The sequence below is a fragment of the Tenrec ecaudatus genome, chromosome 5 (assembly GCF_050624435.1).
Source record: "Tenrec ecaudatus isolate mTenEca1 chromosome 5, mTenEca1.hap1, whole genome shotgun sequence".
Taxonomy (NCBI): domain Eukaryota; kingdom Metazoa; phylum Chordata; class Mammalia; order Afrosoricida; family Tenrecidae; genus Tenrec; species Tenrec ecaudatus.
Window position 1 is genome coordinate 34364704 of NC_134534.1, and position 20945 is coordinate 34385648.

A 20945-nucleotide genomic window follows, 5' to 3' on the forward strand; every position below is an offset into this window, starting at 1 on the left:
GAGCAAAGACAACCTGCAGTGGGGCAACGTAGGGCTGTGTTTTACACTCTTGAAATAAAAATCTGAACCTTAAAGGGTTGATTTCATTTTTCATAACCAGCAGGGCACAGAACAAGTATTTGGTATGTAAAATATGGGGCTGGTTGTGAGGGACCATGTGAAAGTGTCACATTCTCTATCTCATAGAAAGGAACAAGGTCACTCTTTTGGATGACCTCATTCACTATTGGCCCTACTGGAGAAGTCAAGCCATCAGTGAGTTAGGAAGACATTGTTTAAGTGGTTCTTTTTAGAGAAAAGTTTTATACTTGAGTATCCATCAACATCACCTGGTGGGGTTGGGAAAACCCTTTGCCAGGATCCATCCAGTTTTTGCTCTACTTCAGGGGTTCTCAACCTGTGGGTCGCAACCCCTTTGGGGGTTGAATGACCCTTTCACAGGGGTTGCCCGATTCATAACAGTAGTAAAATTACAGCGATGAAGTAGCAACGAACATAATTTTATGGTTGAGGGTCACCACAACATGAGGAACTGCATTAAAGGGCTGTGTGTGGCCTTAGGAAGGTTGAGAACAACTGCTCTAGCTGGTCTGGAGGGGCCCCAATGAATAATAACATTTCTGAAAGTTCCCAGGTAAGGCTGCGGCTGCTGCTGGAGAAGACTGAACCAGGGGCTTAGGGAACACTTGGAAAATTATTTTGCTTAGTATTCATCTTTTCCCAAGACTTACCTTTTTGCCAGTCTGCAATGATTTATTTCAATACTATAAAACTTTGGAGGCTTAAGCACAATTTATCCTGAATTAAAAGGAAGCACAATTTATCCTGAATTAAAAGGTTGGCTTTCATATACTTATTTTTTATTTTAGATTTGTCTATAGTATTCCTTTGTCCATTCCCTGTCAAAAATGCATGTCCATTCCCTGTCAAAAATGCATGTCAGGTATCTCTAAAAGAAATATTTGGTATCAATTTTAAGGAATAGATCGTTTATTTTAATTGTGTGAGCATTGTTATCCATAAAACTGATCAAGTAGTTCTTTCTGCCTTTGCTGCCTGCTAAAAAGCTTAGGGCCAAAAGATACTCCTACACCTTACCTGTATCAGAGGATAAACCTCACACTAAGCATTTTTTTATCTCAAACTTTCTTCCTGGCCAAACCTTGTTTGGTTCTAACCTTACTTTCCCTTGAGAGTCATTTTTTCATTGACAAAATGACTGCAAATAGATGCATTTAAAAATCATTTTATTGGGGGCTCTTACAGCTGTATGCATTTTGACATATCACCTGCAATCCAGCCAAGAGCACAGTGGGATATAAACACACACACACACACACACACACACACGTCAGTCGTGTTCCTAGAAACGTATTGTACAACAATTTAGTATCTCATTTAATTAAGGCTCATGCCTTATAAAATGACTATATAAAATGACTATATAAAATGAATAACTGATCTCCTTGAACATAACAGATGCTACAAAAGGTCAAAGGGTTATCCATTTATCCTTCAGCATTAAAACTGAAAGAAACAAAGCTCTGTGGTAGGGCATAATATTTCTGATGTCACAATCAAAAGGTTATTGATGAAATGCTATTCTCTGTGAATTTCACTGTACTTTTTAGAAACTCTTACTATCGTCATTTTAGAGAAACAAATCTAGACGTGTAGAACCTATTGGGTAAAGCCAGGGCTATCTTTGTTTGTCTTAAGATTACAACTCTCTGGCTTCAGATCTGCCCTCTTCCCAGTGGACCAGAATTCGGTGATGAGCTCACCCAGCTTCACCATCTTAGGACTCATGTATATTGGAGAAGGGGTGGGTTCAGGAGCAGAGGTTTTCCTTGGGCTTTCTTAGTCGGGTTATTAGGAACGGCAGTCACCTACTTACTACATGTGCAATTCCAATATACTTAGTTAGGCTTTGGTTAATCCATATTGACTTTACCAGGAATGGCATGTAATGGGGAGGATCAGGAAGCTAAGCAGAAAAGGATAAACTAGTCCTCTATAAAAGTATATAAAACCTCAAACTGCAAACCTTCTAACACAGAGAGGCCACAAACATTAGAGAACTGTCATGAGAAAATGGGTAAGTCACAGAGCAGAGACGAGCTAAATGCGGTTCGCATCACTACTCTATTTTGTAAATTCAGTCTTAAATAAATGCATCGAAGTAAAGTAATTTCAGAACTTGAGCCCCGAATTAGATCATGAACTTAAACATGTCTGAAAATGAAGGCAGTGAGGGGCAAGAGCAATGAAATAATACTCTTTTCCTCCTTGGTGGACCTGATGCCTCAACTTCCTGGCCTGCAAAAACAGTTCAAAACAAGTCTGATTACAAGCTTTCTGCAAGCCTGGTAACAACCTATGAGGATGACTTTTGTTTTATAAACCAGTTATAATTCAGATGCAGTTAAAATACTATTAAAACATCTAAATGTAGGAACATAGTACGAATCTACACCTTTTTTTAGGGTGTTAGGGCCTTTATAGTGTCTCTCTCTATATGAGTACATATATTTTTTCCTTCAGGTCATTGATGACTCTCATGTATTTAATCCTCTATATTCTACGATGAGGTAGTTTTTGAAAATAGTTTTCATATGCATTTGCATTTTTCTCGCTAAGAGCTGCAACATAAACGCATTATAGCTTTTGGCACGTAGGAGTATCACAGGGCCACTATCGTTATATGTCCATGTGGCTAATCTACCGTCAGCAGTTTGAAGAGACTCTAAAGGCTTCATATGATTAACTGATTGTACAACTTTTAAAAAGAAAATTGTCTTGCCTTCAAATGGTAATCTTGCTCCAGTCTGGGATCTGATCCGGCTACCTGTTTGTATTTGTTAATTTTCATTTGGCGATTTCTCTCCTCTATATCCATAGCACCTATCGAGTAGAAAAAAACCCATAAAATTAATGTTCAGTTCTTATTTCTCAGCCCTACTTACAGGATGCATAAAGAAGAAACACTAGGCTGATATATATTACTTTCAATCAAAGAAAAGTATGTACAAATTCAATGCCATAGTCTTCTGCTAGATTCACTTAAAATATGCAATTTGGTGAATAAAAGCATGGTTATTCAATATGGAGAATAGTTGTAAACCAAAAAGAAATGTGAACAAATTTGAAGAAAAGACAGTACATCTCCGGTTGCGAGAACACATGTTCTGGTGCACACAGGTATGCCGCGGAGAACATGACGGAGCTGACAGCACATGCATTTGACAACAGTCACATGACGTCACAAGGTGCTACTTTGGCTTTTAATTCATCAGTTTGATTTAATCGCTGGGAATAAAGCTGTGAAGTGGAATTGATTTAAAATATAATTGTAGAAAATTATGGAAAAGATTATTATAAAATATTCCCATATATTAAAGCAGGTTGTCCAGCATATAGATAGATCTGGTTGTCAGGAAGTTTTTGAACTTGAATTTTCCAGAACTAGTTGGTTTGGGTAGTATCCAGAGACAAGAGTTTGGAATAAAACTCCTGACAAAAATATGCTACCAGCAAAGGCACAAGGTACTACTGAAGCCAAATTAGGAAATTGATCAAGAACATGAGATTGCAAGAAGCTGGGGTGGTGCTGTGGCAAGCACATTAAAAGTAAGATGAATGTCTTCTGCAACATGTGCTGCCTCCAACCACATCAAAGAGAGACAGCAAGAAGGTCATTTAAATTTTGGTTAGAGTTAAATTCAGTCAGCAAGTCTTAACAAAGATGAAAAAATGATTTGATAGTATATTATGATTTCTATTAAAGAGATTTTATGGGATGGTTCCATTTCTCATAAACATATAGAAGGGAAAAACAAAATCTCAATTATGTACTAAAATCCACAAACTAGGAAAAATAATCCTACCCCAGTGGTCTCAAGAGGGTATCTACAATAAAATGCTATCGTGTAAATTCAGAAGCACTGTGTGTGGGCAGGAATGTAACCATACGCATACATCCCCCATGCTCCTGATTACCAATTGACAAGTGAAGTACAGGCATCTAGACAAAAGTCTGTCTATTGAAATTTTGGTATTTCTATACTCACCTGATTTTAAAGCACAAGAGGACAGAGCAGTGAAAATGAACTAGCACAATCAAACGTTAAAGTATTTCCTCCTGAGCCATCTTATGTTTTAATTTCTAATTACTACCCTCTGCTCTTCAAAAATCTTATTGCAGATAATTTTTGCTAGTAGCAAAACTTAAATGAAAATCATTAAGATAAACTAAAAAAATGAAATAAAAATTTCAAAAAGAAGTCCAAAAATCTTAAAATAATGTAGCCAGGATTTTAAAACTCTCAACAGAATATATTATATGATCTCTACCTATAATCCAAGCAAAAATAATTCAACTGTTGAATAAAGAGAGTGTATTCCTTCTAATAGTTACATTTTAATAATGACCTGATTAATGAACCCCGTACCAAAATATTTTACACAGATATATTTATATAAAAACAGATTAAGTGCCTCCACGACACAAACATAAAATGTAATCATGTACAAATGCCTATTAGTCTATCATGGTACAATTTTGGAATTGTTTGTACCCTCAGTAGAATGGCAAAAACCTTTAAAGATATGCAGACAGAAAAGCAGGCAAACAGAAAAAAGGAGAAAAGGTAGATGACAGGTAGATAGGTGGCTGTATAGATATATATATGGATAAGTCAAAAAGGCATTGTGGCAACATAATAGAAATCTTTATTAAACAAAAATAACACAGTGCAAAGCTACTGTTTCGTGATGTATCCCCCACCTAAGTCTATACACTTAATCTCTCTAACTTTTCCACAAAGAATTCTGCACTCGGATTTACATATCAAAGGGTAGAGAGTTTGGCCTTCTCCAGGGACTCAGATCATGTTCCATTGAGGTGTTCTTTCAGATTTGGGAACACAAGGATGCCTGAAGGGCCAGGCTCTGGGTTGGACGGTCAATGAGGAAGGTTTCCCAGTGAAGGGCTCACAGGACAGCCCTTACTACCCTGGGAGAATGAACAGGTGCATTGCCCTAATAAGCAGGTGAGCTGTTATGACAGAAGAAATATTCTCAGTGAATCATTCCTGGTCTCTCACCAATGCTGTTTTTCATTTTCTTAAAATTTCTTCCTAATATGCCCTGGTGATGGGCCTTGTCCTTCTAGAAAATCTATCACGATTAGCCTTATAACTCACTCACTGCTGCTATCAAGTACATTCTGTACAGAAGAGTGTAGAATTGCCCCTGGGGGTTTCTGAGGCTGTTAATTCTTTACAGGAGAAGAAACCCTCATCTTTCCCTACTGAGAGGCTGGTGGTTTCCAACTGCTCACCTTGCAGCCCAATGCATAACCCACTATTCCACCAGTGCTCTCGTAGCCCCTAAAGTCCCTAAAAAACCATTCACCGTAATTTTCTGAACTGCCCTTTCCTCTTTGAAAGTAAGTGGACTAGCAGATTCCCTGGAAATCTACTGTTTCCACTGGCACTTTTTGTGTGTAAATACCCTAAGGACACTCAAAGAAATGTATTACTGAGAGAGCTTGTCTGCAGCCATCTGCTGACCAGAGACATGTTGAAATGCTATGCTTTTCTTTTCTTTCCCCAAAATGCCCACACGTGACCCGGAACCCTAGATTTTAACTTATCCTCATATATGTACACACTTTTCCAATATCTCGAGTCTTTTCGAGATGTTAACTTGCCATGTAACCTGCAGTCAATTAATTGTCATCACTAGATTGGCATCGTGATATACTGTTAGGGATTGACAAACTTCTTCTTTGATTCAGACCCCTTAAACCCTGCCATGAAGAACAAACAATTGACAAACGATTGCTTATTTACTCTCTATTAAATTTGGAAAATGTTGTCTTACAGTTTTAGGAGGAAATTTTATCTAGGAATCTTTAAAATCCATGTCCTTATAGGTAATACCATTGCTTATTACAGAAGAAGTGGTTTAATTTTGTAATTGGAGTATGTAGAGAAGGGGAGCTGATATTAAACAGCTCAAAATGAAAGAAAATGTTTTGAAACTGACGGTGGTAGCAATTTTACAATTGTGCTTGATCTAATTGAATTATGGACTGTTATAATATCTTTAAGAGCTCCCAAGAAAATGTTTAAATAAAAAATAAATTACAGGGATGATATGTACAAATGTCAAAGCCTGTTCAAGTTGTAAGAACAGTTTGATTGTAAAGTCAATGCGACTATCAGATTTCCTGGATGAACACATTTCTCAAAATTTTGCATATGATTCTGTCCATTCACTGAAATGATAATCTGCTAATGCACTCAACTGTAAAATTCAAGTTGCCTCATTTAGATGTAAACCAAACGAACAAACAAATAAGCTGGCTTTCATGGAGTCAACTGTGACTCAGCCATCAACCCCGCAGGGCAGGATAGGGCTACCCCTGTGAATTTCTGAGACTGAGTTTCCATAACACAGCATCCCGGGAGGGAGGAGACAGCCGCATCTTTTTCCTGGGAGCTGACTGATGGGTTTGAAATAGCAGTCCAATGGTAAGCGCTACACCACCAAGGCTCATTTTAAGTGTAAGGTGCTAAATAAATTAAGAAAAAAATGTGAATTCTTATTTCATCACAAACAATGGAGTTGATTTAAATTATGCTGGAAATAGTCTCAAAAGTTTTAGACATATATTCATATCCTCTGGAATCCCATCCATTTTAGCAATTCTAGTCGATAAATGACATTTCTTTCAAAACGTTTCTTATAGTTTCCTTATTATGCACCTTAAATTAAACAAGATTTTTTTTTCGTTAAGAATTTCAAGGCAAAGAATAGGAAAAAAAATCAAATGTGAATTTCTAGAGTTCAAAAATATCTCAGAGACGTTTTTTTTCCATATTGAAAGTTCCTGGCCCAATATTGGTCACTATGTTAAAAACAAAACCAGCAAGCTTTGTTGATCCTGATTTAAAATGTTTTCTAACATCGTACCACATATTCTTTAAGCTACACATTTTGATAAGCTCCTGAGGAAGCCGACCAGTGATCAACACATGGCAGAACTGTTGCCCGGTGATGCTGGTTGACAGGGCACACAGACTCTCAAACCTGGGAAAACTCATGCCAGATCTAAGTGCAGTGAAAGAACCATCCACTCAAAACGAACCTCGCAAATTTGCAATTGTAGATCTAAAGGGAATATCAGACGATTGACCTTATTTAGATCGAGAAATGGATTGGTTGATATCCCAATTTTTTTAGGGGGTGGGGAAATTCACATCTTTATTAATGTGTTTAAACTGCACATTCTCCACAGATCTTATTAAGGAGTTTGTAGGTAAGGTCAATCTGTGCATAGAGGAAAGAGATACAGGTAGGGCCAAAGGAAAATATTTTACCCCGAAATATACATTTTTGGAGATAACTATACCAAATACTCAAGGAAGGGAAACAAAAATTGATAGCTACTCTACTGAATTCCAGTTTAGAATCTTATGTTCTAAGAAAAAGCAATATGGAAAGGCAATATGTATGTGTGTGTGTGTGTTACAGAAAGAAATTTAAAATGAAGAAAGCTAAAGGGTCAATTTAGTGTAATCTATAAATGCTAAATTAATCGTTTAGCCATGTACACATGGAGGGAAATAAGGAAAGCAATACAGATCGAGAAGCAGCTACTTTCTCCCTCTGAGGAGACAGGACAGATGAGACAGCGCTGCTACTTCACATCTCTTTTCCAGAGGGACTAGGTGGACTACCCAAACACCAACTCACTGGTGCCTCACAACAGAGGACCAAGGACAAACATGATTAAAAATTACATATATGAATGTTTTCATGAAAATATACATGGATTTAACCGATGCTAAAGACAAAGAGAGGAATAGATTTAAAGACTGATATGCCTTGGTAGTGGTGTGCTTATGTGTTCAAAATCACCAGGTCTTTCTCGGAAGAAAAATGAAGCTTTCTTCTCCTGTAAAGAGTCACAGTCTGGGAAATGCACAGGGCCAGCTCCTCCCTGTCCCATCGTGTCACTGTGAGTCAGCGCCGACTCCATGCAGGGAGGAGAGTGAGACTCTCCTTACACTGATACTGGGGATAAATACAGGTTATACTGGTCTCCTTATTTTGGATAATATGCAGCCTATAAACTTAACCAATGACAATATAGAAAAAGAAAAAGGCAATTTTAATTTTATGTGAAGAAATGTCAAGCTATTAAGGTTGCAATATTTTTATGATGCTCTGATTTTCAAAAAGACTTTGGAAATAAGTGCTAACGACTTTTTAAAATTCAAAATGCAGTAGACAACCAGACACTCCCTTACTGAAGGGTTGTTGGGAGGAGATGAACCAGTCAGGGTGCAGGGTAGCAATGATGGAACATATAACTTTCCTCTAGTTCTTAAATACTTCCTCTCCCCCACTATCATGATCCCAATTCTACCTTACAAATCTGGCTAGACCAGAGGATGTACATAGGTACAGATAGCATCTGGAAACACAGGGAACCCAGGACAGATGACTCCTTCAGGATCAGTGGTAAGAGTGGCGATGCCTGGAGGGTGGAGAGAATGTGGGGTAGAAAGGGGGAACCGATTACAAGAATCTACGTATAGCCTCCTCCCTGGGGGCTGAACAGCAGAGAAGAAGGTGGGGGGAGACGTCGGACAGTGTAACATATGACAAAATAATAATAATATACGAATGATGAAGGGTTCATGAGGTAGGGGGTAGTGGGGAGGGAGGGACAAGATGAGCAGCAGATATTAAGGGCTCAAGTAGAAGGCAAATGTTTTGAGAATGATGATGGCGACAAATGTACATATGTTCTTGACACAATGGATGTATGTATGGATTGTGATAAGAATTGTACGAGCCCCCAATAAAATGATTAAAAAAAACAAACAAACTCAAAAACCAGGAATCATAAAAGAAAAAAAAGTTCAAAATGTAGTAATTCACTACTGAATTTAGGAACATACACTTATTTATGAGCACATAAATTCACTGATTAGAAATGGTCCAATATATTACATTCCAAGTGTAACATATCATATTAGTAAATTGTAGATCGTTCCAGTTTTTGTGAATGTTGATTTTTCTGAATGTAAGGGAGCTGGCATGAAAAACAAACCACAGTTTTTCTTCAAATGTTGGTTTAACATTCTTTGCAGCCAAAATTTTAAGAACTTTGAACTTATTTCTTCATGATCACCTGAGTCATTTTCCAAGAATTTTATACTACAACTTTATATATTCTATACTAGAATGTTAATAAACACATTTTTGTTTGTTAAATAGTGGCTAATTATATTATAATATAGGGAATAAAATGGAGCAAATTAAAAAAATTAAAGTATGGAAGAATTTATTCATAAAAATTTTGAATCAGGTATCAAATCACTTTAGGACTAAGTCTAGGACCAGCCTCAGGATGGGGGAGGGGGTTGTTTGTTTAATGATTAACAAAAAATTAATCTTAACTGTAAAACTAAGATACACATTTTTAAAAACAATATTTATTTTAAATCAATTAACATTGAGGAATTTCTTAGTGCAGTCACCAGAAACTGATAACTTTAGAATGAAAAGAAATGGTTGTATGTACTAATTTTATTTTACTTTCAATATGTTTACTTATAAAATGATCTCTTCTTTGTTCTTTGAACTTATGCCATGTACCAGTATATTCAAAATTAAAGTGTAAGCAATTTAGAAACTGTTTATGCTGTCTACTGAGACATACAGTCGTAGGCTACAGTCTTTGGGGGGTATGATAAACCATAGCCATCTTAGATCTTCAGGTCACATGTTACTGTGTCTACCTCGTTTCTCTATTCACTCACGGCCTTAGTCACCCATTAATGTTTAGAGAGGGATGGTATAGGGACATTCACAGTCTCCTTTCCTTGTAATCAAGAAGAAACAGTACAGAAGCAATCTTCAGATATTTGAGCACTTTGAGGGAGTAAGTTTTTGTGACCTACGGGATCTGAGGGCGCCTGTTTCTGAAATCTAATTCCCCTCCTGTCTCTTCCAGTGGAGGCATAATAGGTTAGTAGTCAGGTTACTAAACACAAAGTCATTAGTTCAAAAGCACCAGTCGCTCTGTGGGAGATCGAGAAGGCTCTCTACTCCCATGAAGAGTTACAGTCTCAGAAACCTACAGGGGCATTTCTATGGCATTCTGTCCTCTAGGCTCACTGAGTCGGAATCAACTTGCGGGCAGTGAATTTCTTTAGAGAAATTTACTGAACAGATTTATTGAGATGCTATCATTCAGAAGATTTAAATTTAGCAAAACTTTTGGTTCCAACCTTACAAATCATGAACGACTTGGTCTAGGGGGCTATGATGAGGGTTATGTGTATTCAGAAGGCAGTTGGTGTCTGATTTTGCAAATACCGTGTCACGCTTGACTACAGCTGTGAAAACTAAATTCTCCTAAGGCTGAAGATTACTATCAAACTTTAAATCTAACTTTTGACTAAAAATATTTTTTCCTTCATCCATTTGAACAAATTCCATGTAAATTTTAGTATAATTATTTGGTATTAACTAAATAGCATTAACTATTTAGTACAATAGTATAAACTATTTAGTATTAAATATTTATTTTAACTATGTAGTACTAACTATTTAGCTACTGGATGTATTTAGCTACTAGAACGTAGCTTTACCTAGGAAGAAATAGGATATTCATACAATTTTCAGTTAGTTCACCAACATCTTAAAGATGAAAAGGGTCCAGGTGACGCAAGGTTGGTGACAGGGGACAGGTGATATAGTAGAGGTTAAATTTTGTCAGTTATATGCAAGAAGTTGCATAAAAATTTTAAAAACTGCACTATTTTAATAGGCCAGATACTTGGTTTTGATTCTTAGTTTCACAAGGCCCGTCACTGTAAATAGTTCCGTTCCCTCTCTGGGAATGACTAGGAAAATGAGCAGTAACTTTACAGGAGATGTGTGCATGTGTCTTTGCTTGGTGATGAGCTGGTGGGTGGAGAGGGCAAGACAAAGGAAAGAAGCAAAGAAACTGTGAAAAGAAAGTCAAGAGAGAAGAAGGAAATCAAATAGAGGGGCAGTGAGAGAAAGGACTTGGTTGTAAAGTTCATTAAACTAGAAACTTTCCCCAGGAAAAATATTACAGGAGACTGAATCTAGACTGAATCTGAATGTAGTCTTTTAGACTAGGTAAGGTATAATTGATTCCACTGAAACATTTCTTTTCTGCTATGGATCCTTTAAAAGAAAATGTGATTTTCTAATAACTTATCTTTTAACTCCTTAGTTACCATTCCTGTGTCTTTGAAAACATAATGTCTACTTTAGACAGTAAGCCAAATTATAAAATGAAGTCTTTCAGGGAAGGGATACAATGGTTATTACTAAAATTATTTCTAAGAAATTGAGTAAAATGTAATTAAACTTTTGGTAGAAGACATCAATAGGAGCCAAATTCCTTAGACTAGCAAACACTTTCTTCTAGGCATTAACCACTTTGGAATATTCTATACTTTCCCTGAAAATGTATCTACAGTAAGAAACATGTCACTGAGGGACTCACACTACTACCTTTGTGAATGTAGCATTTCTTGTACCCATCTCAAAATGTTTGTTTAAGAATAATTATCAAAGACCAGCCTATTCTACTTTTACAGCCTAACGATCTTAGCAAAAATAAATTACATCTAAATTTCAGTAGATTCACATCTAATATTCACAGCACAGGATTATATAAAAGGTTAAAAAGGAGTACAACACATAAATGTAAGTGTATCTGCCCATTTGTTCCCTTATAAATAAATATAAATTTAAATGCTCTAATGTTAATTTTGACATGAGAAAACTAAAAACATTCATCATATGAAAACTGAGATGAGACCTGTACAAGGAAATAGATCCAGTAAACGACCTTATTTTATTGGAAACATGCAGACTAGAGTAGACTCATGAGGCTATAATTAAATAGTCTGTCTAATTAAAATTGAGGTCGCTATTGCAAATTTTATTTGACGTTATTTTTGATATTTTGTGATTCCAAAATAGCTGGCGAGACTTTAAATTTTGAATTAGTAAGAACAGTTTATTTGTGAAACTGTTTAAAATCTACACATTTTTATCCAAAATGAAAAATTATAGCCGCCATGAAAATTAATGGACAGAATGAAAGCTGCACAGATTCAGCCTGTATGCAAACCCATTCACTGGCACCGAGCTGACTGTGACTCACGGCAACCCCATAGGCCAAAGTAGAACTAACCGCTCAGCTGGGATGCTGAGACTCTAAATCTGTATCACAGCAGACAGCTTTATCTAGCTCTCACTGAGTGGATGGGAGGTTTGAACAGCTGGCCTTCTGGTTAGCAGTCCAACTTGTTACCTACTAGGCCACCAATAAAAATGAAACCCTAACAGAATAATGTCTCCAAAATCAATTCTTAATATACATTATAAATGATAATTATTCTTAAAAATTCTTTATACTGCCTTCTTTTATTTGGGTATTTCTAACACTGTGTGAAACCTTATTTGGTAAACTTAAGTTACAGTAGTTATAGCATCTAAATAAATAAAAGCTGCAGTGCCATCGAGTTGAGGCCAGCTCGTCCTGATCCCCTTGTTGCTCCCACGCTATGCCTGATGGGGAAGCCGAAAGTCGCCCCTTTCTCCTATGGAATGGCGGGTGGGTTTCAAAGTGTGGACAGAGCACATTGCAGCCCAGTATGAACCACGACCACACCCAGGCTGTGTTTACGAGTATTAGAGACAGACCTTCCAGGTACGGAAGAGATGACAGTTCAGTCACCACAGAATCCGGCTATATTATCGATACTCTCCAAAGGATCCCCACAACATGTGCTCCTACACGCCAACTCATAATGAGTGTGTGAAGTAATGTTCCTCCTTCCCCCACAAGAATCATGAAGGAACAGTAAAACGAGCAGGGTAAATGTAGCAAGTAGGCAGGAAGGAAACTGATTATTAGATATATTTCACTTCTCATTTCTCATGACGGTAGGTACACAAATTTGTAAAATATTTAAATCGCCTCTGCGGGTAATATGTTGCAAACCATGGCATGTTATGTAAGATGGTGGTCCTGTGCCTGAAAATTGAGAAAACATGGAATAATAAAATGGAACGTTTATTCCAAAAGTGACATCACCAACACATGACACTATGATCCAAAAGTACAACTGTGAGATGGACTCCTGGGGGAGGAGCGCAGAGAGGTGATTTTTAGTAGTAATTCCTCCTAGAAAGGGATGACATATTTGGGCTATAAATTAGAATGAAATTAGTGAGCCAAGATATCAACCATCTTACGATATAGAGGAAATAACATTTAAATCAATCATTTTAAAGCACATTCAATGTATACCTTTATGTTTAGTGGGGGTAAAAAACACTAAAAAGTGATATTACACTTTTTCCTAAGTTCAGATCACCTTTAAGTTGCACTGAGAAAAGGGAATGTTTAGCTGTGTTGATTTTAAGTAGTGTTGCGTTTGGCCAGCAATTTATATATCTTTTCTCTAAAGATGTTGATTGTTAAAGTTCAAGTGTATGCAAATAGTTAAGATGGAGTAGCTCCTGTCGTGGAGGAACAGCCCTCTGAATTCAAAGAGAAGAATGCTTAGTGTTAGTTTTTCCTGCTCCAGTCTGAGACTAAAGAGGAATAAAAATTAGATGGATCCACTCTCAGGGAATTAGACAAAAAGACAGCAGTTAGACCCTGCCTGGGAAAATGAGTTCCATTGAGGAGCCGAAACAGAACTGTAAACCCAGTCTTCACTAACATTGAATCTCCATTTCTTACATCTTGTGTCTGACTCTCCAGTTCTCAGCCTTCCAGAATCGCAAATTGTAACCAGTCACCCATCAGTCCATTCTGACTCATGGCGACCTTACAGGACAGAGAAGAATGGTTCGCCAGGGTTTTTGAGATTAGAGTTCAGGGAAGCAAACAGCCTCATCTTTTTCCTGTAGAGCAGCGCAGCGTTTCTCAATCTGCAGGTCGTGACCCCTCTGGGTGTGGAACAGCCCTTTCACAGGGGTGGCCCGATTCATAACAGTAGCAACATGTTATGAAGTAGCAACAGAAATAATTTTATGGTGTGGGGGGCTGTTACCACAACATGAGGAACTGTATTAAAGGTTCGCGGCAATAGGAAGGTTGAGAACTGCTCAGCTAGAGGGATTGAACTGTTGACCTGGTGGCCCAATTCTTAGCCCATCACCCCACCAGGGTTCTTGTTCAGGATAAGCAGGGTTGACATTGTTCTGTGCACAATGTCTCCTTTCTTGGCTTCACTTTCTTGGTTCTAACATTTCTACATCTGTCACTTTGTCATAGGAAATATACCCATTTCTTGAAGTTAAGGATGTTGACTCTTGGCTCCAAACCAGAGAGCTTCAATTTAAATTCAAATATATATTAAAGTACTTCCTGCTCTGGTGGCTTATTTATAAAAGATATTGATTGCATTGTTTTTCTGACTGCATTTTTGGAAGACAAGTGTATTAACCCAAAGAAATATCAGAGAAAACACAGAGTACAAATTGCCTTTGATCCTAGTGCCTCAACTAAACTTAAATTAAACAACCCGTTAAAGCCAATTTTTATGGTGTAAAGTAACATCTGTGCTCCCTGGAATTAATAATTTAATCTTATAAATATTCATTCTCAATGCAAATTTATAAATGGCACCCATTGTACCAAGTATAAAAACTGAGTTTTAAAATGGCTTACGAATCTATGTTTGTACAAGTGAGACAGACATTTAAGCTTGGAAGTAAGAACATCTAAATACAGAGCTCCTCAGACTGTTATCTCCAATATCGAATCAAAGGAAACCTGTTTAGTTAATGTTAGATTATTCTGCAAAAACTCTTGCTTGGAGTTGCGTCTCTTATCTTACAGTAATGTTAAAGAAAGTACACAGAGGAAACCATGGCTGTAAAAATTAAACTAAACTAGGAATTGAGCAATAAATGGAGAGATCACAGGTTGCAGAAACAATGACTTGACAGAAGGATCCCAGAAACTAACAAGGACATGACAAACAAGGTGACACTAAAATCACTCGTGCACCTATATCCTCTCTACCTGAATTCTTTTCCAGCTCACACACTTTTTCCTCTTAAGCTCAGGTTCAACTGGCTTAAGAGAGCACACGGAGCAAGGTATGCGGATGGTCCAGGGCAGGGCAGTGTCTCATTCTCTTATGCACAGGGTCGCTATGAGTTGGAACCTATTCAATGGCACCCAACATTATCCGTCTTTCTCAGCCCATATTTCAAATGGACACATTCCTTGGTCTGCTCTTCTGTCTCTGGGTGACATTATATGTAGGCCCAGAGCTTCAACTGTCACTTCAATTCTGATGGCTACCACGTATACTTTAGCTCTTGTAGATGCAATGACTTACATTTCCAATTGTCTGGAACGTCTAGAAACCAAGAGGAAACCTGCTACCTTTTAGTCGTTTCTGACTCATAGCGAGCTTGTTGGATAGCCCACCAACACCCAAAATGGCATGCTCCAAATAAGCTAAAATTACTTGTCATATCTGTTCTATAATTATTATTAGCAATGAATAATTAGGATATCTCTGTTAACTGTCTTGATTATTTCTGGACTTGGCTGTTAACTCTAAATCCCTTGTTTAATCTTTCTTGGTTTCTTGCCCACTGCTTTAGAACCAAAGCTTTATTCTTTTCATTGGTTCTCTACTCATCCGCCATAGCTATCTCTTTTCTTTGACTCTATGCTTTGAAGCACTAGGTTACCCCACTCAATTGTTGGAGAGGATTGACTTTTTTTCAGTCATTTCCATACACAATTGCAGGTAACCCCTTAAATGATTCTTGTCCCCATAATTTGTTTTCCTTTTATACTATTTTTAAGATTAAAATTTTACTTGATTGAGGCATATAAAATTACAACAAAATTTTTAGAAAACACTTGTATTAAAAAACATAAAACTAATGTTCACTACACAGTTAAGAGTAATAAGATTCTATGAAATCAAGACCGTGTGTTAAGAGCTTTGCATGTATTGTATAACCACATCTGCAGGTGGCCATTCTTCTTATTAGAAACGTTGCGTAAGGTTATGTAACTAGGGGACAGCAGAGCATGGCCTGCTCTGTTCCAAGCTCATGATCTGTGGACCACAAAATGACTCTTTTCTTCCTAACCCCTACACACTCAACTTTGATTTTTCATTCTTTTGGTTTTTCCCCCAACATCTTTCCTTTTAGCATTTGTCCCAGTTCTCTTCCGTGTCTCTCTCTGACTCCAATCTAAGATGATAGTCACAGCCATTCTTTGCCTTCATTTTTCTTTTAAGAGATTCCTTCGGATTCTCACTTCTGTACTCTAAGGTGACTTATCTTCTTCCTTATTCTGTTTGATCATATCATCTATAATTAAGTTCTCCCCATCAGTTATGTCATATAATTATTCATTCAATTATTTTTTACTTATCATCATCATATTTTTCATTAAAATGTCTGTTTCCTGCTTCATTTCCCTCCTCACCATCACTCTCACACCTCAGATTCTATCCCCCGAATCTTCACACAGGTGAATAAAAAGAAACACCCTCTGTAACTGTCATTTATTATCCTTCTTTCTGGTTACATTATAACCTACTTTAAATTCTCTCAAAAATATCTCCAATGTAGTATTACTCATATCAACTCACTACTTTTATATGAAGCCATTTATCTTCCTTGTCACCTCTATTGAATTATTTCATGATAGATATGAAAGTAGTCAGCTTAAAAGAGCTTAGAACAAGAAGGCTATCTGAAAACAACCATAGCTTACTTTTACCATGTTCTAATAAATGCTTAGTAACTATTTTGTTATGTGTTAATGATTACTAAATATTTGATTGCTAACTTATTTAATAAGTCAAGTTGGTAACCAAGTACTGATTACTCTATCCTGCCAACCCAAATGATTTAACAAATATATTTAAACCTGTTGAAGGCCATTAAGACTCAGTCTCGAAATTGCTGAGAAGTCTCATGACCTATGTGTCAGTGTTTGCTGATTTCTTTTGTGACTTAACGTTTTGAACAGACTGTCAAAAACAAAGTATGCAAGGTCTGGGAAAACAGGTTGTTTAATTTTCTCAAGGATGTCTGGTTTAGCAGAAGATTGAGTTGCTATGTGTATCAAATGTCCTTGCTTAACAATGAGATAATTAGCCCTGGGTTGTTTCTGCATGGATAGAAGGAGTGTGCAGAATAAACTCGGGTCTTCAGTATTCACCGTTGTCCTCCCAATACTTTCTGTCTCTCTTTTTTCCTTAATCCTCTCACCCCCTTTCAGGACTGTTCGACTTGTCGGCTGGCTCCGACAAAACCATATCTTAACTACCATCCAGAGTTTAGTTTAGTTTACTATCTCTGCAGAACATTGAATATTGAAAACTCTCATCCTTCACTGATGCTTATTAATTTTCTAAAATTAAATTATAGAAATATTATTTCTAAATAATTTCTCCCAAAGTGTAACTGCCCTTACTCTACTGTTCTTATTTAGATATGCATCTACTGGCTGTTTGGCATATTTAGTTTTTTTTACATCCTTCTTGCTTAGTTCAAATATCTCTGCCTTAGATAAGTCTTCCTGGATTATTCCATCTGAAATAATTACATGAGACAGTCCAAAATTGCAGCTTAGTGAAACATACCAGGTCATTTTTCTACAGGAGAGTCAAGAAGCCAAATGAAACAGCAAATATGAGGATTATGTGGAAACATATGAAGTGTAGGTACCCTGCCAGCTGACCCTGCTGGCCATCGTGAAACAAAGCCAGCAACAATCCCACATTAAGACAATGTCACAGAAGTCGTCCCAACAGGAGATGGAAAAACTATGTAGACAGATTCAGGGTGAAGCAAAGTGAGTAAGACAGGCATGGCATCTAAGTAGGGCAAGGAGAGGAAGGAGGACACAGCTCCAGGGATTCCCCACCAAACCTGACCCCATGTACTTGGCCAGGGCCAGGTTTCAATCACTGGGTATAGCCAATGGGTACTTCCCAGGTACACGTGCCCAGGGATGAGAAGGGCATGTGTCTCCTTCCCCAGTTCTCCTAGTGATTAGTGGCATAAAACTCCGTGATGTCGTGCCCACCCAGGGGCCATGGTGCAAGCTACTCTGTCTTCCACTTAGCCCTGCCCACCAGCCCTGATAACCAGCCCATCTCTGCAAACGACAGAGGGTATTCCTGCACCACTAATCACCTGTCACTCACTCCTATCTACTGAGCTACCCACACAGTGATCAGCAGAATATTGAGCCCCTAATCACACCCCCTCACCTCCACCTGCCATCGTTCCCACCTGGCAAGTGTCATTGTGTACTTTCAAATTGTTTGCAGTAGCAAACAGTGTGTCTGTACCCACCCAGCCTCCTAGGCTGCCCAGCACTGCCACTGACAGGTGGTGAGCACTCTTGTGCCAACAGACTAGCGATGAGCAGAGCCACTAGCCTTGCTCACCCTTATCTATCAAAGCAAGCAAACAAACAAAAAAGACAAAGATACCACCAATCAATAAATACATAAATAAATAAAATGACACTTTAATACCTGAGACATCAGAGAATAGCAACTCATGTGAAAAATGGATTTTAAAGACTGACCCATGACATTTAAAACATATTAATTAATGAAATTATATTAATTAAAATGTATATTAAAAACCTTAAAAATTAGGGTTTCCAAATAGACCACGGAAAAGATAAGAAAAAACATAAAAGAACTCAGGGAAACAATATGAGTACAAAGTAACAGACTTAATAGACAATTAGAAGTCACAGTTGAAAACTAAAAAAGTTTTGTTTTTGCTTTTTTTAAATGCCAGAAATAGATAACTCTACTGAAAGTCACAACCACAGAAAGAATCAAGGAAATGAAGGGCAATTGAGAAACAATCAGAACGAAAAAACAAAACAAAACTGAATAGCTATGTGGTACACTATCAAGAGGAATAATTTACGGTTTATAGGAATTCAAGAAGAGGAGGGGGGAGGTAAAGACATAATTTTAAGGGATGCATTGGCTGGCACATGCCCCCAAATTATAGAAGACAAGAAAATTATCACCCAAGAAGCTCAACGAACTTCATAGGGATGTTACAAACTGTGGAGTTGATGCTGCCAAACATTGCCCTATTCCTGTGCTGCCCTCCAAACCCCCGCTGTCTGAGCCCACTGTCACAGCTTTGCACTCAGTCCATTTTATTCAGGGTATTTCCCCCTGACCTTGTGTAGGGTCTGGTCGCACTTGATAACATGTCCAAAGTATGTGAGAGGAAGCCTCACCATACTTACTTCTAAGGAGTATTCCAACTCTATTTCTTCAAAGACAGACTTCCATATTCGGGGACCCGTGGCATATTTGGTATCCTTCACCTACCGCGCAGTTCAAGTGCATGGATGCTTCTTTAGTTTCCCTCATCCACTGCCTGCTTTCATTCGCATAAAGAAATTGAAACTATCACGGCATGGGTTAGGCCTAAGTTAGTCACCAAAGTTAAGTCTTTGTTCTTTTAACACTTTATTTTTTAATTTCTTATTGTGAATTGGTTGAAGGTTTACAGAGCAAAACAGTTTTCCATTCAATAATCCATACACGTTTTGCTTTTTCTCACTGACTGCCATCCCACAATGTAAAATCATTTATCCTACTTTCTTCCATGTGTTTGTTTCCATTCTGCATCCTTCCCTAAACTTTATGAACTTTGACCTTGGGTTAATGCAGCCTTTTGATCACAAGTGGGTAATTATGTAAGGTGTGTGTACATCACTAGTGTTATTGTTCCCCTTAGAGACCGGTCTATAGTTTGGCTGAACATTGAGTTAGGAGGGCAAATTCATTTCCAGACCTCAGAGGTGACTGACAGGGAGTCCACCAATCTCCAATCATCAGTAAGCATGTTTTGCTTAATATTTTTAATTTAGTTCCACATTTTCCTCCATTCTAGCTGGTCCTTCTAATATGATACCTTTCAGAACCATTAGTAGTGGCAAATGAACACCGTTTCCCCCCTGGTCTCAGAGTTGTGGAGACTGCTGTTTGTGGTCCATTAGTCAACTGTGAAAATGTCCACACAAACACAATCTGTAGATATAATGCAATTCCAATACAAGCTCTATCAACACTTTTGCACAAAATGGAAGAACATGAATCTCCAATTTTATGCAGAAAAGAAATAGATCCCAAATAGCTAAAGCATCACTGAAGAACACGTAGGGGATCTCAGACTACCTTATCTCAGAAGTTACTGTACAACCACAGTAATCAAAACTGCCTGGCATTGGTACAATGGCAGACACAAAATTCAGCGGTACAGAATTGAGTTCCTAGGAGCAAATTCACCTAGTTACAAATGACTGACTTTTGACGAAAGGTCAAAAGTCCATTCATTGGAGAAGAGATAATTGATCTAACAAATAGTGCTGAAAAAAATTGAATATCCATTTGTAGAAAAATGAAACAAGATCCTAACTGACAACATACACAAAAGTGAACTCAAAACAGATAATAAACCTAAAAGTTAAAGGTACAAATTCTATACTGCCTGGTAGTTAATGTAGGAAAAAAAAACCAAAGACAACACACACGTTGATAGATGTTCTTGAGTTGGTTCTGATCCCTACTGCCCCTGTGTACCACAGAACGAAACACTGCCCACTCCTCCAACTGCTCGTATGTCGGCGCCCACTGTTGCAGTAACTGTGTCAACCCATCCTGTTCAGGATCTTCTGGTTTTCTGTTGACCCTCTAAGCAAGGTGTCCTCCAAGAACTGGTCCTTCTGGATAACATATGGAAAGTACATGACACAAATTCTCACCATTTCTGCTTCTAAGGAGAATTCTGGTTACACTTCAGATACGTTTATTCTTGTGGCAGTC

The 20945-nt window shown here is 37.7% G+C and overlaps 1 protein-coding gene across 31 annotated transcripts in view; it reads right to left on the reverse strand.

The window, feature by feature from the left end:
• RIMS2 (regulating synaptic membrane exocytosis 2) overlaps nucleotides 1-20945 on the reverse strand; it is a 575734-nt gene that overhangs the window by 133585 nt on the left and 421204 nt on the right. For 9 of the 31 annotated variants that reach the window (XM_075549379.1, XM_075549378.1, XM_075549380.1 and 6 more), the window contains one exon: nucleotides 2804-2904. The exons of the other annotated variants lie outside the window; for them this stretch is intronic. In XM_075549379.1, coding sequence (XP_075405494.1) covers nucleotides 2804-2904 — 101 coding nt within the window. The remainder of the gene's footprint in view (nucleotides 1-2803; nucleotides 2905-20945) is intronic. 31 annotated transcript variants of the gene reach the window in all.